Source organism: Lindgomyces ingoldianus (genome assembly GCF_010093535.1).
Source record: "Lindgomyces ingoldianus strain ATCC 200398 unplaced genomic scaffold BDR25scaffold_13, whole genome shotgun sequence".
Taxonomy (NCBI): domain Eukaryota; kingdom Fungi; phylum Ascomycota; class Dothideomycetes; order Pleosporales; family Lindgomycetaceae; genus Lindgomyces; species Lindgomyces ingoldianus.
The window spans coordinates 108,933-125,430 of record NW_022985174.1 but is presented as its reverse complement, the minus strand read 5'-3'; the positions used below and the strand labels follow the sequence as shown (position 1 = coordinate 125,430).

At 50.3% G+C, this 16,498-nt stretch overlaps 6 protein-coding genes across 6 annotated transcripts; 3 read left to right on the top strand and 3 right to left on the bottom strand.

The window, feature by feature from the left end:
* The first annotated feature begins 2,851 nt into the window (after positions 1–2,851).
* Positions 2,852–4,829, top strand: BDR25DRAFT_20740 (uncharacterized protein). Its single transcript, XM_033684528.1, has 4 exons — positions 2,852–3,138; positions 3,194–3,262; positions 3,317–3,360; positions 3,537–4,829. The coding sequence occupies exons 1-4, from the start codon at positions 3,046–3,048 to the stop codon at positions 4,582–4,584; spliced, it is 1,254 nt and encodes a 417-aa protein (XP_033548359.1). The 5' UTR covers positions 2,852–3,045; the 3' UTR covers positions 4,585–4,829.
* BDR25DRAFT_155301 (uncharacterized protein) lies at positions 4,684–5,046 on the top strand (the record flags this gene model as incomplete). Its single annotated transcript, XM_033683961.1, has 1 exon — positions 4,684–5,046. A coding segment is annotated over one exon (363 nt), but the record flags the coding sequence as incomplete, so codon positions are not given.
* A 1,050-nt stretch (positions 5,047–6,096) lies between these two features.
* BDR25DRAFT_313473 (uncharacterized protein) lies at positions 6,097–7,860 on the bottom strand (the record flags this gene model as incomplete). The annotated part of the gene is made up of 5 exons (XM_033691381.1): positions 6,097–6,569; positions 6,628–6,781; positions 6,869–7,285; positions 7,368–7,395; positions 7,523–7,860. 5 exons carry the CDS (start codon positions 7,858–7,860, stop codon positions 6,097–6,099), a joined length of 1,410 nt encoding a protein of 469 aa, XP_033548357.1.
* A 982-nt stretch (positions 7,861–8,842) lies between these two features.
* On the bottom strand, positions 8,843–10,722 carry BDR25DRAFT_324746 (uncharacterized protein; the record flags this gene model as incomplete). Its single annotated transcript, XM_033692178.1, has 11 exons — positions 8,843–9,010; positions 9,171–9,226; positions 9,337–9,376; positions 9,438–9,462; positions 9,502–9,645; positions 9,675–9,769; positions 9,804–10,034; positions 10,071–10,214; positions 10,325–10,395; positions 10,437–10,517; positions 10,548–10,722. The coding sequence occupies 11 exons, from the start codon at positions 10,720–10,722 to the stop codon at positions 8,843–8,845; spliced, it is 1,230 nt and encodes a 409-aa protein (XP_033548356.1).
* Positions 10,723–11,576: 854 nt separating this feature from the next.
* Positions 11,577–12,966, bottom strand: BDR25DRAFT_284979 (ornithine carbamoyltransferase; the record flags this gene model as incomplete). Its single annotated transcript, XM_033688148.1, is given in 3 exon segments — positions 11,577–11,822; positions 11,873–12,554; positions 12,571–12,966. 3 exon segments carry the CDS (start codon positions 12,964–12,966, stop codon positions 11,779–11,781), a joined length of 1,122 nt encoding a protein of 373 aa, XP_033548355.1. The 3' UTR covers positions 11,577–11,778.
* A 265-nt stretch (positions 12,967–13,231) lies between these two features.
* Positions 13,232–16,460, top strand: BDR25DRAFT_393166 (uncharacterized protein). Its single transcript, XM_033698244.1, has 4 exons — positions 13,232–14,220; positions 14,293–15,246; positions 15,317–15,646; positions 15,703–16,460. The coding sequence occupies exons 1-4, from the start codon at positions 13,389–13,391 to the stop codon at positions 16,248–16,250; spliced, it is 2,664 nt and encodes an 887-aa protein (XP_033548354.1). The 5' UTR covers positions 13,232–13,388; the 3' UTR covers positions 16,251–16,460.
* The last annotated feature ends 38 nt before the right edge of the window (positions 16,461–16,498 follow it).

Genomic DNA, 16,498 nt, shown 5'->3' with positions numbered 1-16,498 from the left:
GTCCGGTTGCTCAGCTGACGCTTCGAGAATTCCTGTGTGGAGCTTCCAAACCAGAGGACGATATTGATCGTATCCATACGTGGGTTGGATGTCTGTCTTCGGCCCTCGCATATATACATGCAAGGCGGATTCGGCATGCAGACATTAAACCTCACAATATCCTACTACGAGACTCAGCAATCTTCATCTCCGACTTTGGCATCTCTCGAATCGTCTCTGAACCAGACTCTACCTCTTCAAGTGACAGTCCTAACACTCCACTATACGCACCGTTGGAGATCGCCGAATGTTTACCCCACGGACGGAAGGCCGACATCTTCTCTCTTGGGTGCGTCGTCCTTGAGATACTGACCCGCACGCAAGGCCAGACTATTGGAGAGTTGCATGACTTTTTGGGCTTCACAAACGGCAAGAAGCGTCTGCACCGGAACGCAATAGCATACTACAGGGTACAGGAGAAGCTTTTGTCCTGGGTCTCGCTAATGCAACAGTCCGCAACTACAACGACCTGGCGACTCTGGAACATCTGCAAGTTCATGTTGCAGAATAGGACCGACCTTCGGCCTTCGGCAAGCCTTCTCCTAGAAGAGGTGCGTAAAGTTTTGGAGATGGGCAACTTCCCCACCTGCCATTCCTGCGATGTGTTCGTAGATCCTAATCAATTCGACTCATTCGGCCTTGACATCAGCAGAGGTCTGCCAGGCACAGTGGTATCACGCCATCTCCAATCTCCAGATGCTAGGCCTCCAATGAAGCTACCTACATACGAAGGCACGGCAAGGGATGAGCTGCCACTTGCTCTTTCAATATCTAGAAGGGGTGCAGAGAGGAATCAACAAGGAATTCAAATTACCTTATCCAATACCTGCCTTACGCCCACCAGCCCAATACTTTTAGCATGTAGGTGTGCCTGCACGCGTAAAGAAAAGAGGTCCTCGCCACTTCTTGGGCTTTTCGATATTCTCAACGAGTTGGAACAAGCCCCATTTGATCCTTTTAGCATCGATATTCCAAATTGGTTCTCTTATGCGGTTGCTTTTCAGGCCCCACCCGCTTACGACTGCCCATATTTATATCCGGTGTCTATTTCCTCCACAGAATGGGCAACAGCGTCAACTCTACCTCGCAGTAGTGGGCATGCAGTTCAACTGGTAGAGATAACGGTTTGAACCCTCGAAATAGTCATCAAGCTCTGCTAATCCTATTTTGTAGGCTATCGGAAAAATCGGAAGTGAATTACCCCAGAGTAAATGTCACGAGACGCAAGTTCAGACGCCGAGACTCTTAGCTCGGGGATTATGTCACAAATGCAGAACATGTTTTGAAGCCCTAAGGTTGCAGGAGTGTAGGAACTGTTCGCACATTCGCTGTGAGAAATGTACGGTCGTTTTCCCCACTCAGAGCAACCTACTGCCTCGTAAAGCAGACTGCGATCTAGCAGAAATCGGAAGTCATCTGCTCCCGCCGGCGTACTCACTTCATGATAGTCCCCAGGATATCCCTACCGGTGACTCCGTTCGGGATCCACTTGCAGAACTTCACACAGAAAATGCAGTGTTAGATCTTGTCATTGCTGAGAGTGAGGCTCTTGGCAACAACCCCAGGGAAAGATTTATACAGGACCGCCCGTCCACTTTTGATCGTATTCATTCTCCTGTATCGAGTCCGAGACACAGATTCCTATCTCCAAGTACATCCATTACATCCGGTCTCGAATATCAGCTCCATTATCAACTATCGGATATCGGAGCCTCGTCTTTAACATCATCAACATCTTTATCGTCACAAATTCCTCAGCCCAGAGCTAGACTCGAATCAAAACAAGCTAGGGCTCCTACTCATAGCAACCAACGCATAAGCCGCCGTAAGAGTCGACGGTTCATTTCGGGTCGTAGCAAGCAAACAATCCATATCAAGCAACAGCGGGCGATGAATGACCACACAAACAATCTCGACTCCCGGGAGCTGACCTCTCGCTTAAATCGCATCAAAAAGACTCATTCTGTTCCAAATGATGGAGACCTCGTCTCCCGACTCCCCAGAATGTCCGAGTCCCGCCGATCCACCTCCTCGGACTCCAGCGTCGTCATGTCGCGATTGCCAATCTTCCGAAGGAGCCACACTTCTTCGACGAGCAACACCAATGAGGCTTCGAGGCTCGAGGTCTCGCGAGCAATCCCACCTTCCCACATGTCGACCGAGTCAGTACAAGTCGACCAGGGAGAGTCGTCGAAGCCACAGGTCAGGCGACGGAGGGAAAGTAATGAGAGCTCAAAGAGCCAGAAGGAATTCCATTACTATGGAAGGCATGCAAATAGCTGGCTTTTCAATGACTTCAGCCTCACTGGAGGTGTTAAGAAGGGATGGGGAAAGGTTTTCCAGGGAGGCAAGAATGAAGAGGAGTGAATGCATACGCGCTAAGACATACGATTTGAAGGAGACTAGTCTATTCCTGCACGACTACGATCTTTCGGTTTTCATAGCGGGTGCACGGCGTCTAATTGATTTCTCTGCCTTTTTCCGTGTCGCGTGGCGATGGGTTCGGCTTCTTTCGTGCAACAATTCTTTCGTGTTATCCTTCTTGTGTGTTTAACGACTCATATTTCGCCTCTCTGTCTCCTGTATTTCACTCTTCAATAGAAATGCCATTGACCCAGATCTCTACGCTGTCATTTCTCTGCATGCAAGTATCACAATGCCTTGCCTGATGGCTCAGGTATCAACACACTGGTCGAATCCATTGGCCACAAACCCTTGTCCTAAACCTTGAACCTCCTTGGGCGCTGCGCCTCGTTCCGCGGAGCCACTTAGGTTCATGCAGTTGTGTACCCCTCACTTCACTAATCCTTCGCTGCCTGCAAAACTTCCCACTCCTTGAATCGTCTAATTCATAAACCCACCGATGCCAAAGGAAGAGGATTTTGCAGCATTGAGCTCTGCATCTCGCGTTCCTCAACCCCATCGCTCCAATTTCCCCTCGTTTTGGTCCTCTTCGTAAGGTGCTCAGCGCAAACCAATCGATTGTGATTGGTTGACAAAACACTTATGTTCGACCTTTGCTCGAACCGACTGCTTGAATGTGAGGAGAAATTTGCGGGGAGGAATGGGCATCGCTTTGTCGAGATTTGGGATTGTGGTGTCCGTCAATTCCTTTGTAGCTTGGGGTTTAGCAATAGCTAATTAGCTTTTGCAGGACGATAGACAACCAGTATATCGATCTGGCGAATTGAAAGAGAAGGAGATTGCGGGTTGGGTCAACGAGGTGTGTGCTCTCTGTATTGGTGTTCAATTGATTAGGAGGCTGATTTAAGCTTAGGACCGCTCTGCGAATGGACCGATAAGGTCTGGTTTGAGGGTTTTGTAAGTCTTTCAGTAATGACAACAAATGTAGTCTCATAATTGCAACTCTCCCTTTCATAATAATAAACGCTAGCGAATTAGCAAAATAATACCTAGGAGTCATGAAGGCGAAGCTAATTTCTACCCTAAAACAGATCGGCGCCCCTCGAGGCTGAAAGTTGCTAACTATTTCCCAGACTCTCTCCCAAACCTTCTGGCAAGCCTTCAAGTGGCAAACTTCCCTTCTCCCGCCCAACTTTCCACTCGCTATCTGAGGCCTGGCGCATCCCATCCACATTCCTCCGCGCCGTAACTCAGAACCTTTCCATCGTAACTCAATGCTCTGTCGCGCGTCATCCCTCATACTGGAGATACTCATCCCAAGACTCAATCTGGCCGCAAGATGAGTCTAAGGAGAGGAGAAGAAGTAGAATATCCGATGCCGCCCGTTGTCTGCTTGTCCGTGGTGATGTTGACTGGACTTGGGATTACACACTCTTACTAACATTAGATCCGGAGTCACATACGACGTACGCTCTCATAGTTGGGCTCACAGCTACGGAAATAGACCTCGTGTACTCATATCTCACATCTTCATCCCAATTATCATCAACCCCAACATCCGCCTTCCAAAGATCTCAATGTGTTCCACCAACACACCCTCTACTCCTCCCTCTCATCCTTCTCGACCTCGCTACCGATGACACATCCTCGCTTCTCAAACTCCGCATCAAACTTCTCAGTCAGATCCAACAGCAGACGGGCATGGACCGCTTCAATTCTCTTAAAAGTGCAACGGTGGATGGAAGGAAGAGTATTGGGAGGAGCATGAGCAGAGAGCGAGGAGAAGTGCGGAAGGAACTCGACCTTGATGCTTGCATGCTCAGGTTGACATGTTTGAGCGATTGGGTGGCGGCGCAGAGAGGCTTTGTTGGGATTCAAGGTAGGGTGGCTGAGGTTGTGAGTAGCATGCTTAAGGAATCTATGAACTCAGGCGCGGGAGGCGGTTGGTGTAGGGGCTTGGGTGCACACGAGTGGAAGGGTTCCAGAGGTGATAGCGGGGAAGGAGAGGCCGTTATCTGGCTGTTCCAGGAAATGTTCCAGGAAAGATTAGAGTTTGTGAAGGAGAGCTTGTTGGCTGCGGAACTGAAATGCGTGTACCTTGAACGCAGTATTGGCGCGCAAGTGCAGACTGTAACTCCCCCTTCCTACCCTTTCGGCTCTTTTTATGCCAATGCCCTTTGAGTAATCCTTCGCCTGCTAACGATATATCTGAAGATCTATTCCCTCATTGGACAAAAAGACAACCGTCTCAACATCTCCGCGGCAAGCGCCTCTTGCCAAATTGCCTCCGACTCTCGCCGCATCGCCATTTTAACGCGAAGAGATAGCACCGACATGCGCATCATCGCTGCTGTGACACTAATTTTCTTGCCTGGGACGTTCGTTGCGACGGTATTCTCGACAGGGTTGTTTGATTGGACACCAAATACTCAAAGCACGGGTGGAGACGAAGGAGGAGGTGGAGGGGGAAGTGGTGGCAGAAGTGGGATTCTTTCAAAATATATATGGGTGTATTTTATGCTGACTGGAGTGTTAACGTTCGTGGTTCTGGTGGCTTGGGTGTTGTTCTCGTGGAATCAGAATCGGAAGATGATGAGGCAGTTTGGGCTCGATCCCGAAAAAGGAGCAGAACCGGGAGATGGTGAGAAGAGAAGGGATACCGAGACGACTTTAGTGGAGGGAAGAGGGGAGGGGAGGTGGAAACAGGCTTGGCCCTGGATCACGAAGTGGAAGGGAGGTTTGGGGGGATTCGTAGGAGGATGGGGTAGGAGGAGAGCACTGGGGATGGCTAAGGGGAAAGAAGAATTCGGCAGTGGGGATGTGGTGGAGGATGTGAAGAGCGCTTAGTGCTTGGTTTCTGGTGCTTGCAAAGTACGACATATTAGCGCCTACCCGTTAGCCATGAGAACTTCTTGCTCGAATAAAGTATAATGTCAATGGAACGCACCCTTCTATTCTCAACCACTACGTGTGTAAGGTAAAACGCCATCAAAACACGAAAATGACGTTCGAAAAATTGCTATATAGCGAAACGAGGCAGGGCTTAATTTAGAAAAGGACGCTCCCACGCTCCCTATTGTTTTTCGGTGGTAGGTGCGAAGAGGTGCGAAGAGATCATGTTATATTCGAGCCAGAGCATGGCTCTTGCCTGATATTTAAGCCACAATCTTTGCCATAAACGACACTTTAAGAGTATTATTGCCAAAAGGTACAGCTCTCAAAGTATCACATTGATATCGTTTCAGCTTTGTTAATGTGACGTGGCGCATTGCTTGCTCATACCTCACCCGTGATCTCGCGTCTTCGCGTTGCCAAACCCGCTCTCAACACACTCCCCCCTCCTTTGTCTCACAGTGTATCGAGTACAAATTCACTCCCAGGTTCCTCCAAACACCTTCCCTCTTTCAAAATTCCCAGCTATGCGATCCAAGTCGTCAGTAAGGTCGCGCAAACCCGCCTTCTTGTCCTAGAAACCCCGCCCCACCCAAGCAGGCAAACCCGGACACAAAAGTAGCTCCTAAATCTGGAGGGCCTATATTTAGGGCCACTACACGTAGGTGGACGGGGCACTGCCTACCTATTACAACCTAGACATACTCTCGAAGTGGAGTCTGAAGAGAAAAGAACATGCCTCACCAGACTGACTTCCCTCAAGGCAATCCAAGATCCTGGAACCAGCAGTTGAACTCTCTCTCAAGCCCAGCCCCAAGTGGCATCCACATCACCGCATCCATAGTCCTCACCCTTCCCCTTCTGACAGGGAGCTATGAACGGTTCCTCACTTCCTCCACTCCTTGCCGTATTCCATTCCGGATTGCAGCCATCACCTCCATCAGCTTTGAGGGTAAATTTGATGTTTGTTTTATCTTTGTTGGTAGGACTATCAACGCTAATGGCTACTTTGTTGCGGTTGTTGGCAGCGGGTATATCCTTGTTAGGGTCGGGACCAGCGACATTCTCTCCGTTGGAATCGAGTAATGTCCGCTCGAGCGAACTGGTTTTCTGCTCCATTTTCTGGTGTAGGTGAATCGTGTATTTAGCTAGAATAGCAGGGGGTTGTGGGGCTGGAGCCGGTGAAGGTAGTAGAGTTGGAGACGCAGGAGCTGGAGCTCGGCTGGCGTGGATGACATCGAGAAATCTTCCTGCGTAGAAGCCCAAGGCGGTGCCTTTTGGATGAAACATTCGTCGGGTTGTCTCCGACAAAGGGGCCCAATTCGAACCCACCGTATCCAGAGCCGTCACCATGACTCAAAGCTGTTGAACGGTTCGTTGATATTCCAAGGAGGGTTCTCGGTGGAGATCGATGCTTGCACAGCTTTGTCGGGAATAATAGCGTCCAGGATCTGTTGTCCGTAACTGTCGTCAAAACCTTCAGCAGCTGCCGAGGCCGAGGCAATATCTAGCTGTTCGCCGCCTCCGAGGTAGCCATTGGCTTCGTGGTGCCAGAAATAAGTTTCCTTCCCACTGGCCTCTTGAGGCATTCTGGATCCGCAGGTTCGCAAAAGCGGTGCGTATCAAATGTAGCATTTATGCCATCGACGTAGCGTACACTTGAGGCATTCAATTCCTGGGCAACGGCGGCAAGAGCATTATTGAGGTTGGTCACAATTGTGTTCATATGAAGGCGTAATCCAGTAGTGAGCTTGGGTGGGGTACTCCAGCTAGCATATGGCCAAGAGATATCGTTGCAGCCTGGATCATCATGGTTCCAAAATCCGGCATATCCAGCCAAGTAAACCTCAAAAGCTTCGGGGGGAGTCGGACCTCCGGCTAGACGGCCAGCTGCGACAATATCAATCATGGTCTTGATCAGTGTGTTCTTGAAGTCGGTTGAAGCAACCTTGACATCGATATCAGCAAGGGTATCATGACAATTCTCCGGCTGCCAGGTGTGTATAACGCAGTCATTTATGGCTCTAGTTCAGGTCAGCAGAAAAGGGCTTTGGCTGCAAGATACCACGCACCTTGTGAATTCCACGCCATTGCCAGACACTGTTAACACAGCAATTTGTGGCTTCCCAATGTTCGTGAACGGGAGGTTCGGATTAGGGTCACCCTAGTTCAACTGCTTCCCAACAACATCACTCCTCGTAGCCCCTGAACAAGCCCCAAAAATAACCTTGGGCTAGGAGCCACCGTTAATGTCGCTCCATTCTGTTCTACTTGCCGACTGCAGGGCCAAGCTGAAGTGTAACGCCGGCAGTCAAACGAGCCTTCGATGAAGTCAGGTCTGCCATTTGAACCGATACCAGCGCTGAACGAATCCCCGATAGCCAGGATTGTTTCCACGGGCTGAGGAGCTTTGATGTAGGGCGCAAGAGATGCAGATGCTACGGCTACTGCAACTAAGCTGGCGATCCCTAGATCTAATTGACGGCGCCGAATAGCTGCTGCATTCCCAGTGCTTGCAAGGGTGAGCACGAGAATGGTAAGGGTGCTTTGGGTAATGAAAGACATATTGGATGAAAATGTATATGTGGAAAGAGAAAAGAGGGAGATCAATATTGTTAAGAAGCTACAGGAGAGAAGAAACTTGAAAGTCTGTTCAAGAAACGATTGTAAATCTGATACATACTGGACTGTAGCTTTGAAGGCTCTCACGAGCTTTATAGTGAGACCAACGCAGGTTCCATCATCTGTGAGACGCCTTTAGTGTTCCTTTTGTTCCTTCTGTTCCTTCCATTATTGATAGGTTTTGAAACTCTTAGACATGCCGGATGTCGTCTTTCTCACCTTCAAATGAGTATCTTTGCGGCTACAATTGCCCTTTGATTGGTCTCCTCGTCGATACGTATGTCATCGAAAAAAGGGTAACCTAGAAGGGCTGCATGAGTTCGGGGTTCATCAACTTGTTCTTGTTCCGAAGGATCAGACCTAGGGTTTACTATAGTGTGAAGCGCTTCGAGTACGACCTGTGATGGGTTTTAGTCGTAAGAAATAGGAGTGCTCTTTTGGGGGTCCGTTAGGGACCCTTAGCTGCGAAGCTGTGGCTAGCTGTTTATTTATTTGAAGTTTACTAAAGCTATAATACCACATAATTTTTCGGAAAAGGGTTTTGAGTGAAAGAATGTAATAAAAAATTCTTCAAATGTAATTTTTCGCAACGTAAACGTGACATAAAATATCCATATCTCGTATGCTTCACCCTAGATGATATGTAACAGCCCTGCCTATTGTTTACTCTTCATGTCCTCAAAAATCGGCAATCTGTATACTCTACCATTTACAATCCATTGATGTAACCGACAAGTGCTTATTCGCCTTAAAATCTCTTCAGCTTATTGAACCCGGTTCAGTCGTTTCCTTAGTCTCCCCTACGACTTTTCGAGAACTATTTCAGGAGCAATCCAATGAATGAATATCTTCTTCTCTCTAAATTCCAGCCCTCTATCATTCTCCCTCAGACACCAGCCCGAATCCCAATCCTAGTCCCATACTTTCAAACCACCTCCTCAATATGATCGACATTCTTCATATCTGCTTCCTTCTTCTGCCCAACCCCAGCTCTGCCACTCGTATTCACCAAATCATGCAACGTGATTGCAACTTTATCTCCAAACAATGCTGCCACTTCTTCTAGTCGGATATTCGTTGTTTCCGGCAAGTACTGTCATATCACGGGTGTATGTCAGTGAAGTTCAATCTCCCCAATCTAGTTCAAATCTTGCCAGCAAGATTACTGAGGAAATATTTATAGAAGATTTCTTACGAAGTAGAATACAATAACAAATATGACATCAGTAAAAATGAAAATTAAGAAGTAGCACCAACTTTATTGTTTCAACGGCAATTGAGGTTATTTGTACCAACATTATGATAGTCGCTGTTAGAGAACACATACAATTAGTGGTATCCGTAGCAGATCTGAGCTGTTCACAAGAGGCCTCTCTTGGAGATCTCAGGGTGGAGGTGGTTGCTCACCATTCAGCATACCAAACCCTAAACCCAAACTCGCGGAGCAGATTTCCATCGGCTGGGCGGGTTTTCAAGACACGGTCGCAACTTCAATCTTCACCTAATCCATCAATACTTACTAAGATTTCGGGTGTATATGCATATCTAAAGGAATTTAGGATCTAAGCACAACCCACTAAATACACAAACATAGACCATAACGCAAGACTCCCTACTGCCTTGGCCGTATTCCCTGACTGCTCATAGCGAGCCCAGAAAACTACCAACATAATCGAGCCTACCGTAACCCCCACCACCGATATAAAGAAACTCTTCCGGCGTCCGAATCTATCGTCGAAATGTGCGCCTCCGCGCACGGGAATACCACGCCTAAAGTTCCCCAGACACCGACGAGCACGAGGGGGATTTTATCCTCGATGACAAGTGAACCGCGTAGGATTACTTGGTAGTTCTGTAATGGGATGATAGCTGTGAGTTGTTGGAACATAAAGAAAGAACAAAATGATCCCGAGGCGCTTGCGATATGACGGACCCTTGAGAATCGCCACAATCCCCCAAGTGGGGCTCTCCTGCTTCAGGCGAATCTGCGCTTCGATCTGGTGGAACTCGCGTTTGCAGAAGGGTATGAATTCATTGTCCTCGCTCTCGTTGACGTTGGTTCTGTGGAGCCTTGAGAGGACGGCTAGGGCGTCCGAGTGCCTGTGTTGCACGATGAGCTAGCGTAGGGATTCGGGCATCCAGATGGAACCTACAAGCATGATGGAAGTGCACAGGAGTTGCAGGCTGATGAAGAGCCACCATTTTAGTTGCCCGGGGTGGTTGGAGATGTAGGAGAAGCTGAGACCCATCCATTCGGCTAGGGCGTAGGAGACGTTGATGGAGATACTAGAACAGACCTACGTACTAGTGGCTGCCATGGCGGGGGAAAAGTCGAAAGTGGGCAAGAAGGGGAAAGGGTGAGGGGAGTATAGTGTTTATTCTTACTTACCTAATAAAGCCCACTCACGCATCCCTTCACATGCGGCAGCGAAACTTTGCTTGCGTATAGCAGACACAAACTAACAACTATCCCGCACGCTATCCCGCCAAATTGTCCGCCCGCCCGCCCAACAACACACCCAAACTCTTCGTATTAGTTTGTAGTCCCGTGCTGGGTAGCGAGACGACGGACGCTATTCGTACAGCACTCAGTCTGCCGACTTTATCTGGGAGCTAGAGGTTCGCGAGACTGCCAACGAAGTTTCCAGCATAGTAGGCCGACCCGAGCGCGCCCAGTGTGGTTGCGTTGAAGTTGAAGTAGGCTAGGAATTCCGGGTAGCTAGTCATGGTTAACCCGGAGTCGTAACCGTAGAATAAGGCGCCAAAGGAACAGTAGAGGATGCAGAAGAAGTTGTATTTGTTCATAATGGAGGTCAGGGATAGATGAAGCTGAGGTTGTATGGAGATGGACTAGCCAGTCATGTAGGGTTATCAATCTTGCTTGCCCTTCAGAACAAAATTTACTGGGTTGTTACGGACTTCAGCAGACAGGATAGACGTAACCGAGTGTGTCGCCAAAAAAAGCAGTTGGGTTGCGAACACACGAGAAAGGAGCAATATACACGGTTGGTCCATATTCCAGAACTTTATATTGAATAGAAGGCAGCACTCTGCGATAGCCGGGGTTCTGGTCAACCCAAGTTGCAGGGAACCCTGGAGTACTTCCCACGAGGCACTCGCCAGCATTGATCTGTAATCTATTGGAACAAGAGATACTATTCGAGATAACGGGTGGCTTCTGAGCCGGTGGAACGAGTCATCTTAAATGGCGGAAAGGTAGAATCTTTTTCACGAAGCGAAAGAGTGGACCAAGATATTGGAGAGGGGTTAGACTTACGCAAGGAGTATGGTCAGACTGGAGGAGTGTGGTTTAGCAAGTATGGAGGATGAAGCCCGTGAGTGGAAGTGAATGATGCTCGGATAGGGTAGCGGGGCCGTAGCCGCTTACTAACTTGAGAAAGAGCAGTGCAGATCCGTGGGCGGGATAACCCCCAGAAACGACCGAGAGTTACTGAAGTGGGGAGTAGAGAATTTGAAACCCAAAATACGTTCTCAGAGCATCAAGTTCGTCAAACCAAGATACAGAGTGGGATGCAATTTGTTCGTCATTGATACCGTCGAGGGTCGGAGTTAGAAGGTTAGACTGCATATACGGAAGGGGAGGGAACTTGAATTGAATGTATTGGAGTAGCAGTTGATAATTTGTATTGTATATCTCCCTTTCTCTAAGTGTCCTTTCCTTTGTGAGTTTGCTCACGGGGAGGTGAAGAACGATGCCCAATAGGCTGTGAGCTGCAAAGATGGCCATTGAATTTCTATTCTTAGCCATATGGAATAATTGTGCTTTTAAACGCCGGCAAAGATCCCTAGACGCTTGAATGAAGTCATTGTTATTCACATCAATCGCCTGGCAATAGTTTATCAGACAATCTTTCCCTTGTTCACGACAAACGCTTCCAAGGCAGCTGCGATGTACTCAGCAACGCTGGAAATCAAAAGGGGCTTGAGGACGTACCAATTGCAGCCCATAGCCTGTTCTCTGCCTCTCTGAAGACAACAGACCTGGGGCCGTAGAAGACTTCATCACTGACCTCCTCAGGGTGGCGGGGTAAGCAGTGCATGAAAGACCAGTTCTCCTTGGCGCCACCTCGTTTGGCAAGCTCGGAGGTGATCTGGAACCCCTCGAATGCTTTTAGTCGTTTGGCTGTCTCTCCTTCCTGGCCCATTGACACCCAGGTATCGGTGACGAGAATGTCTGCGTTCTTGATGGCCTCTTCTGGCACTGTAGTCTCGGTCAGTGTGCCGGCCTGGGGGGAATTTATGCAGGTCTGATCAATGATTCCACGCATATCCTCGGGAATGGAATAACCTTTCGGTGTCGCGACGGCGATGTCTACGCCCAGCTTTGTGGCAGCGATGGCCAGGTCGAATAGGACGTTGTTTGCGTCTCCAATCCAAGCGATCTTCATTCCCTCCAGACCTAGCGATGGGCCCGAGGTGGACATATTGACCTCAGCAATAGTGAGGAAGTCGGCAATGATCTGGAGGGGATGGTACAGGTCGGAGAGGGCGTTGATAACCGGGACGGCGGAGTGCTTGGCGAGGGCAGCTACATCGGAGTGAGGGCCAACTCGGGCGACGATGGAGGACGTCATGCTCGACAGGACGAGGGCAGTGTCATAGAGGGACTCGTTGACCTACGCAAGAATGAACGATGGACCGGTGCAGGAAGAGGGGTGTCCGCACCCCCAACTGGATGTCATCTTTGCCCAAGAACATAGGATGACCACCCAATGCGACGACGGCACCCTCCGTGGAAACCCTCGTACGAGTGCTCCGCTTGCTAAAGGTCATGGCCACCGTCTTGCCAGCCAGTGCGGCGCGCAACGAGAGGGGGATTTCGCCTGTAGACTTAATTGCTGTCTTGTGGAGGTATGCATTTCGAACGAGCGTGGCCAGCTCGGGGGGAGTGAGGTCTGCTATGGAGAGGAAATGTCGAGGCGCAAAGGGCGAGGTGGGTGGAGAGGTGGGGGGAGACAGCGAGTACTGGCGGGCTTGAGCTCGGAACAAGCGTGGAACAGCGGCGGGATTGGGGCGAAACGGCGGCATAGTGATGGATAGTGTGTTGATGCAGCGGGGGGGGGGAAAAGGAAAGGCAATTGAGAAATTATAGGATGGATCGAAGCATTTAGCGGCGAAGAGTCACACCCGGTCGTAGATTTTTCTTTTGGGATGCATCTGCAGGGCATGGGTCACGAAATCTGGGGTCGCCTTTGTCGCTTCCGGCCTGGCGCAGCGCGGGATCAGCGGCCAGCAACCAGCAGCCAGGCGGCGAAAGCTGATGACGGCCATCCAATCTCATCCCCAGCGCCAACAACACCACAACGCTGCGACACCACGACATCACGACACCACTACACCTCACGTCCCCCAGCCTCAGCCGCCGTCCTCTGCCAATTCCCACCCTTTCTTTCGTTCTTCCGAATGCTGGACTGAACCCTCCGCTTTTCGCTCGTTATCCCTTCACGCTCATGGATACTCCAGACGGCCAGTGGGCCTCGACAAGGACGCCCAGTTCCCGCCCAGCCTCCCAGAAATCCCACCGTTCCTCACGGTCTGCGCGGTCGCAGCCCTCAAGCAGGACCACGGAAGAGACCCCGCTATTGGCAAGAGAAGGCAGGACTGACCGAAGCGAAGGAAGCGACGAGGCTGATGACGTCGAGCCCGAGCACACCCCAGCGACCACATCGCTGTTACGCTCGCTGAGCGGCTCCTCGGAAACAGGCCCTTTGAAGCCGCTGTGGAAGCGAAGATGGCCCAGCATATTAGCCCTCATCATTCTGTGCCTCGTCGTGGTTATCATCATGCTTGGCTTCTTGACTACAGAGGCTGTCCAGGAATACGCCATCCAAGCTGCCGACTTCCACCCCACCAAGCTATCACTAGACTCGTTGACCGACACTGGTGTCAGAGTGCGGGTGCAAGGCCTTTTCACTATGGATGCTTCCAAGGTCAGGAAGACGTCTGTTCGCAACATTGGCCGGCTCGGCGCCTGGATTGCCCGCGAGGTCGAGAGCGAAGCTACCCATGTTGATCTCTATCTTCCTGAGTACGGCACCGCCATGGTCGGCACGGCCAGAGTACCCGGTATCAAGGTAAATATCCGCAATCGCCATACTACGCATCTTTCATTCTTCGCCGATCTGGACCCTGGCTCCTTTGACAACATACGTAACATTGCAAATGATTGGCTTGATGGCCGGTTGGGGCAGATTCGCATAAAGGGCAAGGCAGATGTGCCGCTAAAGTCCGGCCTGATACCCCTCGGCAGTCAATCCATTGAGGAGTCGCTCGTGTTCCAAGGTCAGTCCTTTCTGGTCAGGTGATCCAGGCGTCGCTGATGATGTTGCTGTGCTAATAGTTCCCCAACTGCAGGACATGACCTTCCTTCGCTCCCTCGGTACGACATTACAAAGTTCAACATCCGAGAAGCCAGAAACGGGAGCCATGGCATGGGGGCTGATTTTTCCATTCTGGTGACGAATGAATACCCTGTAGACTTCTCAATCCCCCCTGTCTCTGTGGACGTTCTCGTCGATGGATGTGTCCCTTCGGATCCATACATCATGGTCGGAACTGCCGCTACGGAGAGAGTTCACGTGGAGCCTAAAGTGGACATGCAAGTCAATGTCACAGGGAAGGTGGAGAGCTTGCCTGAAGAGCTGACAGCGGAATGCCCCAATTCCCTCAAATCCCCTCTCGACTCCTTCATAGGCAACTACATGCATGGGGAAGGCTCGACCGTCTACATCAAGTGCTGCAAGTTCCCTGATCCGGAGACGCCCGATTGGACTCGGGCCCTCTTGAGGGACATCACCGTTCCAGTCCCGTTTGCTGGTCGCGACATGGGCAATCTCATTAAGAATTTCTCCCTGGATGACGTGCATTTCTCTTTCCCCGACCTGTTCGCGGATCCGGATTCTCCCGAAGCTCAACCACAGATCTCCGCTCTCGTCAAGGTGGAAGTAGGTCTGCCCAATGAGATGAATTTCCCTCTCAATGTCACCGGCATTGGGGCCAACGCCGACGTGTTCTACCATAGGAAGAAGTTTGGCAAGCTCCATCTCACCAGGTGGCAGGCGGCCAACTCGACAAGGATCGAAGCACATGGGGAAGAAGGGCCCTCACTATTGGTAGAGGCAGATATCAAGGACGCCCCTCTTGAGATACTTGACGACGACGTATTCAGCGAGGTCGTCAAGGGTATTGTTTTGGGTGGAAGGCCTATCACGCTGGACATCAAGGCAGCAATGGATGTTGAAGTGAACACTCCTATTGGGAAGTTCGCAGTGCGAGAGATTCCTGCCGAAGGAGTTGTACCAGTCAAGCGTTCGTGACCTAGTTCGTAGTCCTTTTCTCGATCGCACTATGAGTAGCTTCGCTAACCTTAACCCTTCAGCGGTTGGACACGACAAAGGAGGCAAAGGCTTTGGCGCCCTATCTCCTAGGATCTACAATCTGACGATCATGGACACGTCTCCTACCGGCGTCACACTGCAAGCGCTTGTCAATTTCACAAACCCGACAAAGTACTCGGCTACCGTTCCTTACTTCAACATCAACATCCTCGTCAATGACACTATCCTCGGGCAAGCTACAGCAAAGAATGTGTTTGTGCATCCCGGGAACAATACTAACGTGGCTGTGACCGCCGTCTACGATCCCATTACCAACAGCGGCAGAGCAGGGAAATTTATTGGCAAGGAACTCCTTTCCCAATACATATCCGGTACGCCCATCCCACCCCTCCCTTATAACAATACATTGCATACCTAACATGCACAGGCTACAACACATCCCTAACACTCCAAACCCACAATGGCACCATCCCCTCTCAGCCTTCCCTCGGTTTCGCCCTCTCGCACCTCCCCGTCACGCTCCCAACGCCCAGACTCCATGGTCCGAAACCCCCCTCCGACGGCAACGACCCCAAGGATCCAAATGACGACCCCTCGAACGACGACGATTCCCCCCACTTCATCCGCGATGCAACTATGCACCTCATCTCCTCAACCGCTGTCTTCACCCTTGCATCCCCACTCTCCACAACCACGCTCTACATCACCAACCTTAATGCAACCGCCTTCTACGACGGCAACCCGTCCGGAAAAATTCTCTACGAATTGCCGTTTGCAGTACCACCGGGGTTATCTATGACACCGAGGTTACCGGTGGATTGGAGTTTGGGGAGTGTAGGGTATGAAGCTATCAAGAAGGCGTTAGGGGGAACGCTTAAATTAAGTGCGTATGCGGATGTGAGCGTTAGGATTGGGAGGTGGAATCAGGATATTTGGTTTAGGGGAGGTGCTATTGGTGCGAATGTGAGGTTATAGGTTGGTTGGATTGTTGTGTGTGTGTGTGGCCGGTCTTGGTAGGTTTGGGTCTTGGATTGTACAAATATGTAACCTTTTAGCTTCAAGCTTCAAGCTTTGATAGAATTTGGGGGGGCGATGGTATGGAGTCTGTAGTCGCTTTTTAGGCAGGCAGGCGGACAAGGTCCGAGACCTATAACATGCCCTAGCATACATAAATGATTTCTTTTGTCACGAATACTGTTCACTTAAGCATCCCTTCAGCAAAT

Coding starts and splice junctions, on each gene's coding strand:
- BDR25DRAFT_20740 (XM_033684528.1), top strand. CDS start 3,046: ATGTTCGACCTTTGCTCGAACCGACTGCTTGAATGTGAGGAGAAATTT. Junction 3,263..3,316: donor TTGCGGGTTGGGTCAACGAG/GTGTGTGCTCTC, acceptor ATTTAAGCTTAG/GACCGCTCTGCGAATGGACC. Junction 3,361..3,536: donor AGGTCTGGTTTGAGGGTTTT/GTAAGTCTTTCA, acceptor ACTATTTCCCAG/ACTCTCTCCCAAACCTTCTG.
- BDR25DRAFT_393166 (XM_033698244.1), top strand. CDS start 13,389: ATGGATACTCCAGACGGCCAGTGGGCCTCGACAAGGACGCCCAGTTCC. Junction 14,221..14,292: donor GGAGTCGCTCGTGTTCCAAG/GTCAGTCCTTTC, acceptor CCCCAACTGCAG/GACATGACCTTCCTTCGCTC. Junction 15,247..15,316: donor AGGAGTTGTACCAGTCAAGC/GTTCGTGACCTA, acceptor TTAACCCTTCAG/CGGTTGGACACGACAAAGGA.